The 14,322-nt window shown below is 42.8% G+C and overlaps 2 protein-coding genes across 4 annotated transcripts in view; one reads left to right on the top strand and one right to left on the bottom strand.

The window, feature by feature from the left end:
* LOC135543492 (gamma-aminobutyric acid receptor subunit beta-3-like) overlaps window positions 1-4,421 on the bottom strand; it is a 35,530-nt gene extending 31,109 nt beyond the window's left edge. For all 3 annotated transcript variants that reach the window (XM_064970799.1, XM_064970798.1, XM_064970797.1), the window contains exons 1-3: window positions 3,922-4,421; window positions 3,746-3,837; window positions 3,540-3,607 (exon numbers count right to left, since the gene is read on the bottom strand). In XM_064970799.1, the coding sequence (XP_064826871.1) occupies window positions 3,540-3,607; window positions 3,746-3,837; window positions 3,922-4,001 (240 nt within the window). In that variant the 5' untranslated portion in view covers window positions 4,002-4,421. The remainder of the gene's footprint in view (window positions 1-3,539; window positions 3,608-3,745; window positions 3,838-3,921) is intronic.
* Window positions 4,422-5,422: 1,001 nt separating this feature from the next.
* Window positions 5,423-14,322, top strand: part of LOC135543493 (gamma-aminobutyric acid receptor subunit alpha-5-like) — a 33,146-nt gene continuing 24,246 nt past the window's right edge. Inside the window, exons 1-5 of the mRNA XM_064970800.1 lie at window positions 5,423-6,274; window positions 6,903-6,987; window positions 7,167-7,291; window positions 8,697-8,764; window positions 12,904-13,124. Coding sequence (XP_064826872.1) covers window positions 6,256-6,274; window positions 6,903-6,987; window positions 7,167-7,291; window positions 8,697-8,764; window positions 12,904-13,124 — 518 coding nt within the window. The 5' untranslated portion in view covers window positions 5,423-6,255. The remainder of the gene's footprint in view (window positions 6,275-6,902; window positions 6,988-7,166; window positions 7,292-8,696; window positions 8,765-12,903; window positions 13,125-14,322) is intronic.

Consider the following 14,322-nt stretch of genomic DNA (forward strand, 5'->3'; position numbering starts at 1 on the left):
TACACAAAAGCAGTATTTACCTACACATGTAGGCCCAGCCAGTGTTTTAGAGCTAATTCTGCCATTTCAAAGATATAGAGTCCCCACGGGACTACATATTATCTTCAAAGAGATTCTTCTATCAAAGGGAAAAGAGGAGCATCTCATTTACACATTTCCTACAGACTTCCATTGTCGCGGCGCAACAGTGCCTCCTGTTCCAAGGTAAACAACTGTCCCTGGTTTCAGGAAGTTCAAAGCACATTAATGGTTTACTTGGTCGGGTTACAGTGCTTACTAGAACGACCGGAATCACTACAAGACCAGGGTCCGTATGTGTTGAGTATCACAAAAGGAGGAGTGCTGATTTAGGTTTGGGTCCTCCGTGTCAACGTAACCTCATTTGTTATGATCTAAAGGGCAAAACAGATCCTCGATCAGCGTCCTGAGACGCATGAACATCCTCCAGGGTGACTATTACATCATCCAAAACTTGTTGTCTTAATTGAACATCATCCAGAACATTCATTATGTAATCAGTGAATTCATTAGTTCATATTTTTCTTCTATTTGTCTCTCTGTATTTTCCTTTTTGTGTCTTGTTCTTGAGAATGTCACGTGTATGAAAAACCCGAGGCATGGACTGTTCTCCGTGCTCCTGTGCTAAATGTAAATTGATTAGAGGTATTACTCCATTACACTGCAGTCCATTGATTATTTATTGCCATTACCATTTGTATGCATCTATTTATCATGCTACCAGTCACTATTACACTATTACATTGTCAGAGGAAAAACCAAGCCATGAGGTTGAAGGAATTGTCCTTCAAGCTCAGAGACAGGATTGTGTTAAGGCACAGATCTGGGGAAGGGTACCCCAAAATTTCTGCAGCATTGAAGGTCCCCAAGAACATGGTGGCCTCAATCATTCTTAAATGGAAGAAGTTTGGAACCACCAAGACTCTTCCTAGAGCTGGCCACCCGGCCGAACTGAGCAATCGCGGGAGAAGGGCCTTTGTCAGGGAGATGACTAACAACCCGATGGTCACTCTGACAGAGCTCTAGAGTTCCTCTGTGGAGATGCGAGAACCTTCCAGAAGGACAACCATCTCTGCGGCACTCCACCAATCAAGCCTTTATGGTAGAGTGGCCAGACTGAAGCCACTCCTCAGTAAAAGGGACATGACAGCAAGCTTGGATTTTTCCAGAAGGTACATAAAGACTCTCAGACCATGAGAAATGAGATTCTCTGGTCTGATGAAACCAAGATGGAACTCTTTGGCCTGAATGCCAAGTATCACGTCTGGAGGAAACCTGGAACCATCCCTACAGTGAAGCATGGTGGTGGCAGCATTATGCTGTGGGGATGTTTTTCAGCGGCAGGCAGTGGGAGACTAGTCAGGATCGAGGCAAAAATGAACGGAGCAAAGTACAGAGAGATCCTTGATGAAAACCTGCTCCAGAGCGCTCAGGACCTCAGACTGGAGCAAAGGTTCAACTTCCAACAGGCACACAACCAAGACAATGCAGGAGTAACGTTGGGACAAGTCTCTGAATGTCCTTGAGTGGCCCAGCCAGAGCCTGGACTTGAACACGATCGAACATGTCTGGAGAGACCTGAAAACAGCTGTGCAGCAACGCTCCCCATCGAACCTTACAAAGCTTGAGATGATCTGCAGAGAAGAATGGAAGAAACTCCCCATCTTTCCCAAATACAGGTGTGCCAAGCTTGTAGCGTCATACCCAAAAAGACTTGATGCTGAAATCGCTGCCAAAGGTGCTTCAACAAAGTACTGAGTAAAGGGTCTGAATATTTATGTAAATGTGATTTATTTTTATATCTACATATATAAATTAGCAAAAAAATCTAAAAACCTGTTTTTGCTTTGTCCTTCTGGGGTATTGTGTCTAGATTGATTAGGGGGGAAAACAATTTAATAAATTGTAGAATAAGGCTGTAACATAGCAACATTTGGAAAAAGTCAAGAGGTCTGAATACTTACTTGTATATCCTAATACACTTTTTATGTATAAACCCACCTCAACCACTCCAGTACCTCTGCACATTGAATAAAGTACTGGATCTGATCTGTATATACAGTACTTGCATTCTATTATTTATTTAACTCACATCGTAGTTATTTTTCAAATATTTGTTGTTATTTATATTATTATTATTAACACTGCATTCTCAAGATAAGAATTTCACTGTACTGTTTCACACTTGTTGTATCCTGTGCACATGGCGAATTAACGTTGAAACTTGAAATGTGTTGGCGCTGTCCTAAAGTGACTTCTCACCTGAAGTGCCTGTCCCAGGTAGGGGAGCAGCCCAGAGATCATTATTTCTGATAGAGACGCGAACAGCTGCTGTGCACATGCTGCGCCACTTTCCAGTATACACACTGCACAGGCACAGTTGTAAGAAGTTGAGCCCAGGCATGTGTATTCACAGACAAGCCACAGATGCATGGGGTGGTAAAGGTGTGTGCGGGCTGGGGGTGTAGAGGTATGTGTGTGTGTGTGTGTGTGTGTGTGTGTGTGTGTGTGTGTGTGTGTGTGTGTGTGTGTGTGTGTGTGTGTGTGTGTGTGTGTGTGTGTGTGTGTGTGTGTGTGTGTGTGTGTGTGTGTGTGTGTGTGTGTGTGTGCATTCATGAGAGAGAGCTTGCGAGAGTAAGAGAGAGAGAGCTTGCGAGAGTAAGAGAGAGATAGCGAGCGAGAGTAAGAGAGAGATAGCGAGTGAAAGAGAGAGAGATACAGAGAGAGAGAAAGAGAGCTTGAGAGAGTAAGAGAGAGATAGCGAGAGAAAGAGAAAGAGAGTGAGAACTTGAGAGACAAAGAGAGAGAGAGAGAGAGAGAGAGAGAGAGAGAGATGTGAGGGAGAGCTGGGGAGAGAGAAAAGAAACTTATTTGAAACCCTTATTCAAGGTTTCAAAGACCTCTCTGATGAGAACAAACTGCCGGTCATGTAGGGGGAGGACACAGAGAGCTGTGTGTTGGCAGCTCACTACATTGCTGCCTGCCATAAGATGAGGTACATTTTCTGTCAGACCAACCATCCCTGCTCATGTCCTTTATGCCATTGTTATTGTTATTGGTTATTTTGACCCTTGATTATCGTTGTTACTGTTGTCCCGTTGACAATAGATTATTACTTTTTTAATTATGTTAATATTGTAAATCTCCAAAGTAAGCTTTGGCAATATGTACATTGTTACGTCAGGTCAATAAAGCAAATTGAATTGAACTGAGAGAGAGAGCGAGATAGAGAGATAGAGAGGGAGAGAATGTCCATGTCTAAGCTTCTAATACTCCTCTTTGAAGTGCTGGAGTTGCTGAACATACTGTACCTTTCACTTTACTTTTCACTTTTCAATAACTCTAATTGTAGGACATTATTGCATGATTTTGAATGAAAGTTTACGCATTACGTGAATCCGCATTACGTGAATCCCAGGAGAAACATATTCAAGTACTATATGAAAGTGAGCAAAGCAAAAAGCACAATTGTGTGAGTCCCAATGTGTACAGTAATGGGGGGGGGGGGCGAGTTCACTCACCATGTTGACTTCGGATACCATGTCTATGCTCGCCACATCTATACTCATGCCAACTGCAACAGGGGCCCCTGTAATGCAAATGCAATGGTATCATTTACAATGACAGTGAATTCAAAAAATGGCTGCAATATGAGCCCAAGATGAGCGAATCTGCATAGTAAACATGGGCACGCTGCAACATGGTTGCCCCACTTTTGAAAACGTACCTCCAAAGTCTGGTCGAAGACGAATATCATATCCCTTTAGTAGTTTGTCCACCGTCTCTTTCACAAACGACATGTTCCCTGGTTCATTCACGCTGAAACAACAACAAAAGGATAGCGTTTACTACAAAATTGCACGTTCGTTTTCCCGTCACACTTTTACTAGAGAAATCACTCACCTTTGTGCGCAGCACACGACAGCTACAATCACTGGTGCTGAAAGAACACTAAATAATTTTCCACTCAGAAAAGCCCACATTCCTTACTGTTTTGGTGAAAAATGTGCAACGCAAAAACGGTACAATGTGTTTACAAATCAGAATATTCCATTGGCAAGTTCTCGTGGAGGAAGTCGTTGGCTTTTCAGACCGTTCAGATCTGTTCGGTTTGACATCACTCGTATTTTGGATTTCTCTCCTCTCTCTCTATGCAACGGGGAGACATGAAGGAACTATACTCCTAACTGAAATGTATATTGGCAACTGGCAAAGACTCCACCGGTGGAGGCGGTAAAGGTACTTGCTTGGATTGGAGCCAACCCCTCTCACTCCAGATATTCATCTAATTGACCGTAAACCTGAATATGTTCTAATCCCAATAAAATGTCACATAATGGGCCAAATAGATGTAGGCCTAGACTGAATTGCTATACCTGATGCAACGTGTCATAAGAGGTCTATCTCCCTTCCTCCAAGTCCTATTCAATAATCAAAATCGACCACTCGAGCCCGTGGGGACTGTCAGTCTACCTGACTGACGTACTTACCTGGTATCATAGATTGCAAACAACTTCTTGTTTCCATCGACTGCATTCCTGGGGGGGGGGGAAACAAGAGGAAATATGACTCAGTAGAACACTTTCATTTTCACCTGTACAGTAACACATGGTGACTATGATTTATATATACGCTGATAACTCACACCTAGCAACATACAACGCAGTGTAAAGTCTGTAATTGAGTCAATTTAGTTTTAGGCGTCGCTATAGCAGCTTTGCAGTGGGTAATTTGTTTTTGGACCATGAGATGTTCTTATAATAGCACACACTTGGCATACTCTCTTTCCCAAACACTGGAAGTGCTTTATATGATAAGCATTGCACTTTAGGAATAAGTATTTTAACAGTCTCAAGTTTGTTTCAGCACCGTGGACAGCACCACCCGATGGAATTAATGTAGGGTCAGAACGCGCGTATGGGAAACGGAGCTGTACAGTTCAAACGGGGGGCTGAAACACCTTAGCACCAGGTATTAAATAACTCTCATATACCTGGCACTTTACAAGACAGTGCGACATGTGTCTACTTGGTGCAAATAATTCACGTATTATAGATCTGTCAAACTGAACTGTCAACTATTGATTGTAATGTAAAATGGTGTAGAAATGGAATATGATTAGTCAGTATAATGTTCTGTCCAAAAAATATGGAGTTAGAGTACCCTCTTATGGCAATTGGTATAACGACTGTGTTTGATGTAGGCTAACTGTAAAAAACAACAACGTGTTTTTTCAGTAAGATTGTGTAATCACACCTTTTGATAGACATTGATTTATTGCGGTCCTTCTTTTCATATTTGAGTGCGGTCATTCTCGATTTCCTCTGGTCATTACCGTAATAATTCTCATTGATGGACCTTAGGCTGGTGAGTCATCGTGGAATAATAGGTCGGGGTCGGAATCAAAGGCAGTACTCTGGAGGCAGCGGTACCATGTGCACTAGAACTATAATAAGCGGTACTTCTCTTTTCAACAAAGCTGACGCATTTCCCACTGAATGAGAGAAAAAGCTCGGTAAACAGAGAGGACCAAAATTGGACATGTAGGTGAATAGGTGAACTATTTTATTGGGTCCTTGGGATATAGCCTGATTTTTTTCCTCTTCTGGATGGATCAACCCACTGCCCCTCATTGATTAAATTGATTTCGACTAGACAGCTAATTAGCTTGCGGGAGAGGATGGCGTTTTATTAACTAACCACAGCAATATGCATAGGCTAGAGTAGAGTAGCCTACAGTGGCAAGTAAGATAACAGTGGAAAGTTAAGTGACGCTTGGAGTTCCTGGAGGATCGTTTTCACTGTCGCACCTATGATAACGCACCGGTTAGCAAATCGTTGCAGTGTGTGCATGTGAGCAGCAACTGGAGGTGAGTGTGTTTTCTGACTAAGATGGGGCGCCAGGCCGCTCGTCCGCTCTGAATGTACAAATACCTTGAGACTAAGGGTATGTAACACGAAAAACGTTGTTGTCACAACCGAAGATGAGTGCTCGGCATTAAAACCTCTCATCTCCAAAAGGCGCGAAGGAGATGGTGGCACAAGACGCAAACATCCGCTTGATATGAGTAGGAAGCCAGTCAAGCAAATCAGGAGAGAACAATACACGATCGAGACTGCCTGCGGTGGCAACTATAAACGGAGTATATCTTTATCCCTCTGAAGGAGCAGCAGCATGCCCTTGACTTTCATTGCTGCGGGTTTTGTATCGCTTTTCTAACCTGGATTTAAATCAAGATGATGGCTCTCTCTACAGGTAATTGATTTTCAACCCTCTTTTATGCATGAGGATGGCATCAGAAGCACCCCCACTCTCCTTCCCTCTTTTGTTAGGGGGGTATGAGTGGGGGGGGGGGGGTCTGGGGAAAGGGAACAGTGAGGGTACATCATTAGCCTACATTGAAAATCTATTTCACTGCCTGCGAATTCATACGCAGTGAGGATCACCAATACAATGCAACTGCGAACACGAACAGTTGCCGCAAAGTGGGGAGATGTTATAATACTGCTGCAACAAGGTGTTTAGCATTGGGCAAAATGAATGCACACAAGGACGTGGGCCAGGAATGTAGAAAGACATGAATGGTATATTCACAGTTTCAAACAGTTATTGTATCAAGGTTAGCCTACTGATTACTCTTGTAGGTCCATTATAGGGCTGCTAGTTGAAAGTGTGCGTGGTCAGGTGTGCGTATTGGGGGAGGGTGGGGTACAGTACAACACCAAAGTACTTATCATTATGGTACTATAGTATTACTAGTACTGTAGTAATAATACTCTGGTAGGAGTATAGTGTAGAAGGTGAAGGAGAAGTAGGAGTGGGAGTATGATGACAATACATACTACTGAAAGTACTGATTGTGGATTATATGTTGTTATTCCAGACAAAGAGGACAAAATGAACAGCTTTTCTACAATGAAACACGTGTGGATCTCTGTCTTGCTGGTGTGTATTACATGTCACGTGGGGTAAGTGAAACGTTTACCATCCAATCTGACTATAAACTGCATTACATCCTCATTTGAACAGTAGATGTACATGTCCAACGATGATGTGCTTTATTTACATCGACACTAGCCTCGTCAAGCAGTCTCCATGTTACAGTATGTGGAACTAACCAGCCTGATTGATGTTCTGTCTTTCCCAGTCGTGGCCAGACCACAGCAGAGGCATTGAAAGAGGCAGAGGCGAATGACAACATCACCATCTTCACGCGGATACTGGACGGACTGCTAGACGGCTACGACAACAGACTCAGACCAGGACTTGGAGGTAATGTATACCGACTTACAGACCACTCTGATCCAAACTCACATCACTAGAGGTTACAGTACAAAGCAATACAACACAATACAGTATTATATCCGTATGTATTTTCTTGGGGCAAATGTCATTCACTAATACTCTTATTTGATGTTGTATTTCCTCAGAGTACATTCAAGCCAGGTGCAGCAGGACCATTGTAGCATGCTGATGCAGGGGATTTATAGAACCGAAATACAGTGTGAAATGTGGATGTTTCTGTTTCAACTTACAGTTTGTCTTTGTTTGAATTTATACTGAATGTATTTTGGTTCTTTTGCAACTTGAAGGGATTTGATGGGGGAAAGAGATATGCCAAGAGAGTGTGCCTGTGTGTGCACTGAGTTAATACAATTATATCACTGTAGCCTAAATGCTATGCAGGTTATGCTGCAGCAAATTGACCTGTCACAAGAAAACAAAGTTACCAGCTGATGAGACGATAAATGCATAGTGCGCTCCATACAGAGATGCGCTGTGTGACCCCACATGGGACCAACTATATGTTTTGGAAACACCCCCTTACTTGCAGGGAGAGGGCTCTGGGGCGTTTTCGTTTTGGTTGGGGGCACCCTGGAGGCCACCTCCCTCTTCCCCAGAAAGCATATGAACACATCATAAGCCATGGCAAAATGACTAGCAAATTAGCTTTGAAACGGCAACATTTTCTCTCAGTCTCATGGCAAAGTGTTTAGGGGGGGGGGGGCTCGCAAAACTGCAGTATTCCAATGCTTAGCCTCATACATAATTTGTGATCCAGAATAGCATTTTCCCCCTCTATAAAATCACACTTGCTCGACTTCTTGGATTCAGTGAGGAAAATTAAGAGACTGTTCTAATATACAGAGTTGCATTGACTGGAATATATTCCAAGAGCAAAGCAATCACAGTAATAGATCAATCCTAAGTGAGAAGGAACTGCACTGCCAACACGCCATATATCACACAGCCCCCCTCATGACCACCACCTCCATCTGCAAAAAGTAACCTTGAGATCCAGACCTCTATTCAGACGAGAGAGAGAGGGAGTCAAAGAGTGTTCACCGGAAGATAGAAATATCCTGCATCTCTTAGAGGAAAGAAAATGCTCTGCCTCCGATTTGGGCTTACAGTGATTTTTTTTAAATCCTTTTCCCCCCCTTTCTAAATCTTTTTTCATAATGTCGCTAATGTAACATGGATACATCCAACATGGATTTGCCAACTGGGGTTGGAGAACAGAGCTGCACTCACTTCCTTAGAATGGTTTCTGTCATTGAAGGCTGTAAAGATTTCAAATGGAAATCTCGATGATGATTACTCATAAATTGAATTTGTCCCTGTCCCTTGTCTCTTCATGTTCACGGTCATATTCCAAATCCCATTCTATCCACAGAAAAGGTCACGGAGATCAAAACCAATATATTTGTCACAAGCTTTGGCCCAGTTTCAGATACTGAAATGGTGAGTCAATTTTACAGCCCATTTCATTATGCCACATTTCAATGACGTCCAGTACCGTAATTCTTTGCGATCGGAGCAACACCACACCCTCATGTAAATGTTAAAATACACAGCAATTATCCTAGGCGCATATAGTGACATGTATTAATATTTTTTTTGTTAAGTAATAAATCAATATATTATAAAGAAATACATCATGGGCCAGATTCCAGGATGCAGATTAAGCACAGTCCTGGACTGAAACGTTATTTCAATGGAGAATCTCCTATTCGTATTTATTTTTGTTGTCCAGCACTAGTTTTACAGTTTAATATTTTAATTTGAAAAGAATCCTGCAGCAACAGGAAATGTGAATTATTACATGGATTACAATTAATGGACATTTTTGTGGGCGTTGATACAGTTTTCGTTAGGGAAAATCAAGTCTGACATTTTTAAGGTGAAAATTGCTAACTTTAAACCTTTTTATTCTCATAGTTTATACAGATTGTCAATTGAAGATTTTTTTTCAAAAAGTATTATTATATTATTGATCGATTGACTATGACTTTTTGTAACAGTACTCTTCCTGCGTTGTCAGTCATCGACACGGAACTCCAATGAGTAGCACCAGTCATGGAGATTTATTCTGATAGCAACAGCACAAAATTGCACGTCATGCAATGCACGGCTCACCATCCAACTCTGCACTCACGCACGCTGGTTTGGTGCTTGTTCACTGGGACGATTCTAACTGGAACATCCCCCCTCAAATCAAATCAAATTTTATTTGTCACATACACATGGTTAGCAGATGTTAATGCGAGTGTAGCGAAATGCTTGTGCTTCTAGTTCCAAGAATAACCAACAAGTAATCTAACTAACAATTCCAAAACTACTGTCTTATACACACAAGTGTAAGGGGATAAAGAATATGTACATAAAGATATATGAAGGAGTGATGGTACAGAGCAGCATAGGCAAGATACAGTAGATGGTATCGAGTACAGTATATACATATGAGATGAATATGTAAACAAAGTGGCATAGTTAAAGTGGCTAGTGATACATGTATTACATAAAGATGCAGTAGATGATATAGAGTACAGTATATACGTATACATATGAGAGGAATAATGTAGGGTATGTAAACATTATATTAGGTAGCATTGTTTAAAGTGGCTAGTGATATATTTTACATCATTTCCCATCAATTCCCATTATTAAAGTGGCTGGAGTTGAGTCAGTGTGTTGGCAGCAGCAACTCAATGTTAGTGGTTGCTGTTTAACAGTCTGATGGCCTTGAGATAGAAGCTGTTTTTCAGTCTCTCGGTCCCAGCTTTGATGCACCTGTACTGACCTCGCCTTCTGGATGGTAGCGGGGTGAACAGGCAGTGGCTCAGGTGGTTGTTGTCCTTGATGATCTTTATGGCCTTCCTGTAACATCGGGTGGTGTAGGTGTCCTGGAGGGCAGGTAGTTTGCCCCCGGTGATGCTTTGTGCAGACCTCACTACCCTCTGGAGAGCCTTACGGTTGTGGGCGGAGCAGTTGCCGTACCAGGCGGTGATACAGCCCGCCAGGATGCTCTCGATTGTGCATCTGTAGAAGTTTATGAGTGCTTTTGGTGACAAGCCAAATTTTTGCAGCCTCCTGAGGTTGAAGAGGCGCTGCTGCGCCTTCTTCACGATGCTGTCTGTGTGGGTGGACCAATTCAGTTCGTCTGTGATGTGTATGCCGAGGAACTTAAAACTTACTACCCTCTCCACTAATGTTCCATCGATGTGGATAGGGGGGTGTTCCCTCTGCTGTTTCCTGAAGTCCACAATCATCTCCTTAGTTTTGTTGACGTTGAGTGTGAGGTTATTTTCCTGACACCACACTCCGAGGGCCCTCACCTCCTCCCTGTAGGCCGTCTCGTCGTTGTTGGTAATCAAGCCTACCACTGTTGTGTCGTCCGCAAACTTGATGATTGAGTTGGAGGCGTGCGTGGCCACGCAGTCGTGGGTGAACAGGGAGTACAGAAGAGGGCTCAGAACGCACCCTTGTGGGGCCCCAGTGTTGAGGATCAGCGGGGTGGAGATGTTGTTGCCTACCCTCAACACCTGGGGGCGGCCCATCAGGAAGTCCAGTATCCAGTTGCACAGGGCGGGGTCGAGACCCAGGGTCTCGAGCTTGATGACGAGCTTGGAGGGTACTATGGTGTTAAATACTGAGCTGTAGTCGATGAACAGCATTCTCACATAGGTATTCCTCTTGTCCAGATGGGTTAAGGCAGTGTGCAGTGTGGTTGAGATTGCATCGTCTGTGGACCTATTTGGGTGGTAGGCAAATTGGAGTGGGTCTAGGGTGTCAGGTAGGGTGGAGGTGATATGGTCCTTGACTAGTCTCTCAAAGCACTTCATGATGACGGAAGTGAGTGCTACGGGCGGTAGTCGTTTAGCTCAGTTACCTTAGCTTTCGTGGGAAGCTATGCAAACCAGCCAATAAGATGCCATGTTGAGTAGGTGAAGGCAAGACAAAACTCAAACCAAAAACCCATTGGCTTAACAATAAAGTGGCAAGGGGAATCACCAATATAACCCTGTTACACTTGCAAATCACCCATTCTGTAGAAACTATGAGAATAGAAAGGTTCAGAACTTTTGTGAAAAAGCACAGTTAAAAATATATGGCAAATAGAAATCAAACTGGATGGTCTTCAGAAATAGACGGGAGGGGTTGAGGGTAGTGGAAGGATAGGAGTAAAAACAAACAAAAGATTGTAAAATATATTGTGTCTGTAAAATGTACAGTGCCTTCGGGATAGTATTCAGACCCCTTGACTTTTTCCACATTTTGTTACGTTACAGCCTTATTCTAAAATGTATTAAATTGTTTTCCCCCCTCATCAATCTACAATACAATACAACGACAAAGCAAAAACAAGTTCCTGACTAATCTCCCAGTCCCTGCCGCTGAAAAACATCCCCACAGCATGATGCTGCCACCACCATGCTTCACCGTAGGGATAGTTCCAGGTGTCCTCTAGACGTGATACTTGGCATTCAGGCCAAAGAGTTCAATCTTGGTTTCATCAGACCAGAAAATCTCATTTCTCATGGTCTGAGAGTCTTTAGGTACCTTTTGGCAAACTCCAAGTGCGCTGTCATGTGTCCCTTTTACTGATGAGTGGCTTCCGTCTGGTCACTCTTCCACAAAGGCCTGACTGGTGGAGTGCTTTAAAGATGGTTGTCCTTCTGGAAGGTTCTCCTTTCTCCACAGAGGAACTCTAGACCTTTGTCAGAGTGACCACCGTGTTCTTGGTCATCTCCCTCGACCTATTGCTCAGTTTGGCCAGGCTGCTAGCTCAAGAAAGAGTCTTGTTGGTTCCAAACTTCTTCCATTTAAGAATGATGTTCTCGGGGACCTTCAATGCTGCAGAATATTTTTGGAACCCTTCCCCAGATCTGTGCCTCGACACAATCCTGTCTCGGATCTCTACGGACAATTCCTTCAACCTCATGGCTTGGTTTTTGCTCTGACATGCACTGTCAACTGTGGGACTTTATATAGACAGTTGTGTGCCTTTCAAAATCATGTCCAATCAATTGAATTTACCACAGCTGGACTCCAATCGAGCTTGTAGAAACATCTCGAGGGTGATCAATGGAAACAGGATGCACCTGAACTCAATTTTGAGTCTCATAGCAAAGTGTCTGAATACTTATGTAAATATGTTTTTTTTTTTTATATTTGTTTTTGCAAAAATGTCTAAAAAACTGTTTTTGCTTTGTCATTATGGGGTATTGTGTGTAGATTGGGAAGGATAATTATTTTTAATCCATTTAAAAAAAATCTTTAACGTAACAAAATGTGGAAAAAGTCAATACTTTCCGAAGGCAGCATGTATAAGCTGGAAGTAGAAGCTGAAGTGTTGTTGTTCGTTAGTTTACTTCAATTAGGGGAGGGGTGGTAGGGTTAGTCAAAAATACTAAATCTAATCAAATAAAAGAATACAAAATGAATAAACCTCAGGTACACTACACATTGCATTTCCTCCTGCACAGGAACATTCTCTGAGTCAGAGGGATCAAATTAAAATAGCAGATCTGCATGTGTCCACGGGCTTTGACTCAGAGTGTTATCACCATGTATCAACACCATGCCTCTCTCCACCTTAGGAGTACACCATTGATGTGTTTTTCCGACAAAGCTGGAAAGATGAGCGCCTGTGTTTCAAAGGACCCATGGAGATGCTGCCTCTGAACAACCTCCTGGCCAGTAACATCTGGACCCCAGACACATTCTTCCTCAACGGGAAAAAGTCTATCGCCCACAACATGACCACGCCCAACAAGCTACTGAGACTGAAGGATGACGGAACGCTGCTCTACACTATGAGGTACCAACCGCGGGCCTGTTCAGTACTATTTCAGATAGAAATGTATCACATATGAACAGATAGGAAGTGCCTGTAATGTAGTGTGGGGAATTGTGTCAGGTCTATTCAAATCAAATCACATTTTATTGGTCACATACACATGGTTAGCAGATGTTGATGCGAGTGTAACGAAATGCTTGTGCTTCTAGTTCCCGACAGTGCAGTAATATCTAACAAGTAATCGAACAAATGCACAACAACTACCTTATACACACAAATGTAAAGGGATGAATGAGAAAATGTACATATAAATGCATGGATGAGCGATGTCCGTGCGGCATAGGCAAGATGCAGTAGATGGTATAGAATGCAGTATATATGCAGTGGGGCAAAAAAGTATTTAGTCAGCCACCAATTGTGCATGTTCTCCCACTTAAAAATATGAGAGAGGCCTGTAATTTTCATCATAGGTACACTTCAACTATGACAGACAAAATGAGAAAACAAAATCCAGAAAATCACATTGTAGGATTTTTTATGAATTTATTTGCAAATTATGGTGGAAAATATTTATTTGGTCACCTACAAACAAGCAAGATTTCTGGCTCTCACAGACCTGTAACTTCTTCTTTAAGAGGCTCCTCTGTCCTCCACTCGTTACCTGTATTAATGGCACCTGTTTGAAATTGTTATCAGTATAAAAGACACCTGTCCACAACCTCAAACAGTCACACTCCAAACTCCACTATGGCCAAGACCAAAGAGCTGTCAAAGGACACCAGAAACAAAATTGTAGACCTGCACCAGGCTGGGAAGACTGAATCTGCAATAGGTAAGCAGCTTGGTTTGAAGAAATCAACTATGGGAGCAATTATTAGGAAATGGAAGACATACAAGACCACTGATAATCTCCCTCGATCTGAGGCTCTACGCAAGCTCTCATCCCGTGGGGTCAAAATGATCACAAGAACGGTGAGCAAAAATCCCAGACCCACATGGGGGGACCTAGTGAATGACCTGCAGAGACCTGGGACCAAAGTAACAAAGCCTACCATCAGCAAGGGCATTGAAAATGAAACGTGGCTGGGTATTTCAGCATGACAATGATCCCAAACACACTGCCCGGGCAATGAAGGAGTGGCTTCGCAAGAAGCATTTCAAGGTCCTGGAGTGGCCTAGCCAGTCTCCAGATCTCAACACCATAGAAAATCTTTGGAGG

Source organism: Oncorhynchus masou, chromosome 7 (assembly GCF_036934945.1).
Source record: "Oncorhynchus masou masou isolate Uvic2021 chromosome 7, UVic_Omas_1.1, whole genome shotgun sequence".
NCBI lineage: Eukaryota > Metazoa > Chordata > Actinopteri > Salmoniformes > Salmonidae > Oncorhynchus > Oncorhynchus masou.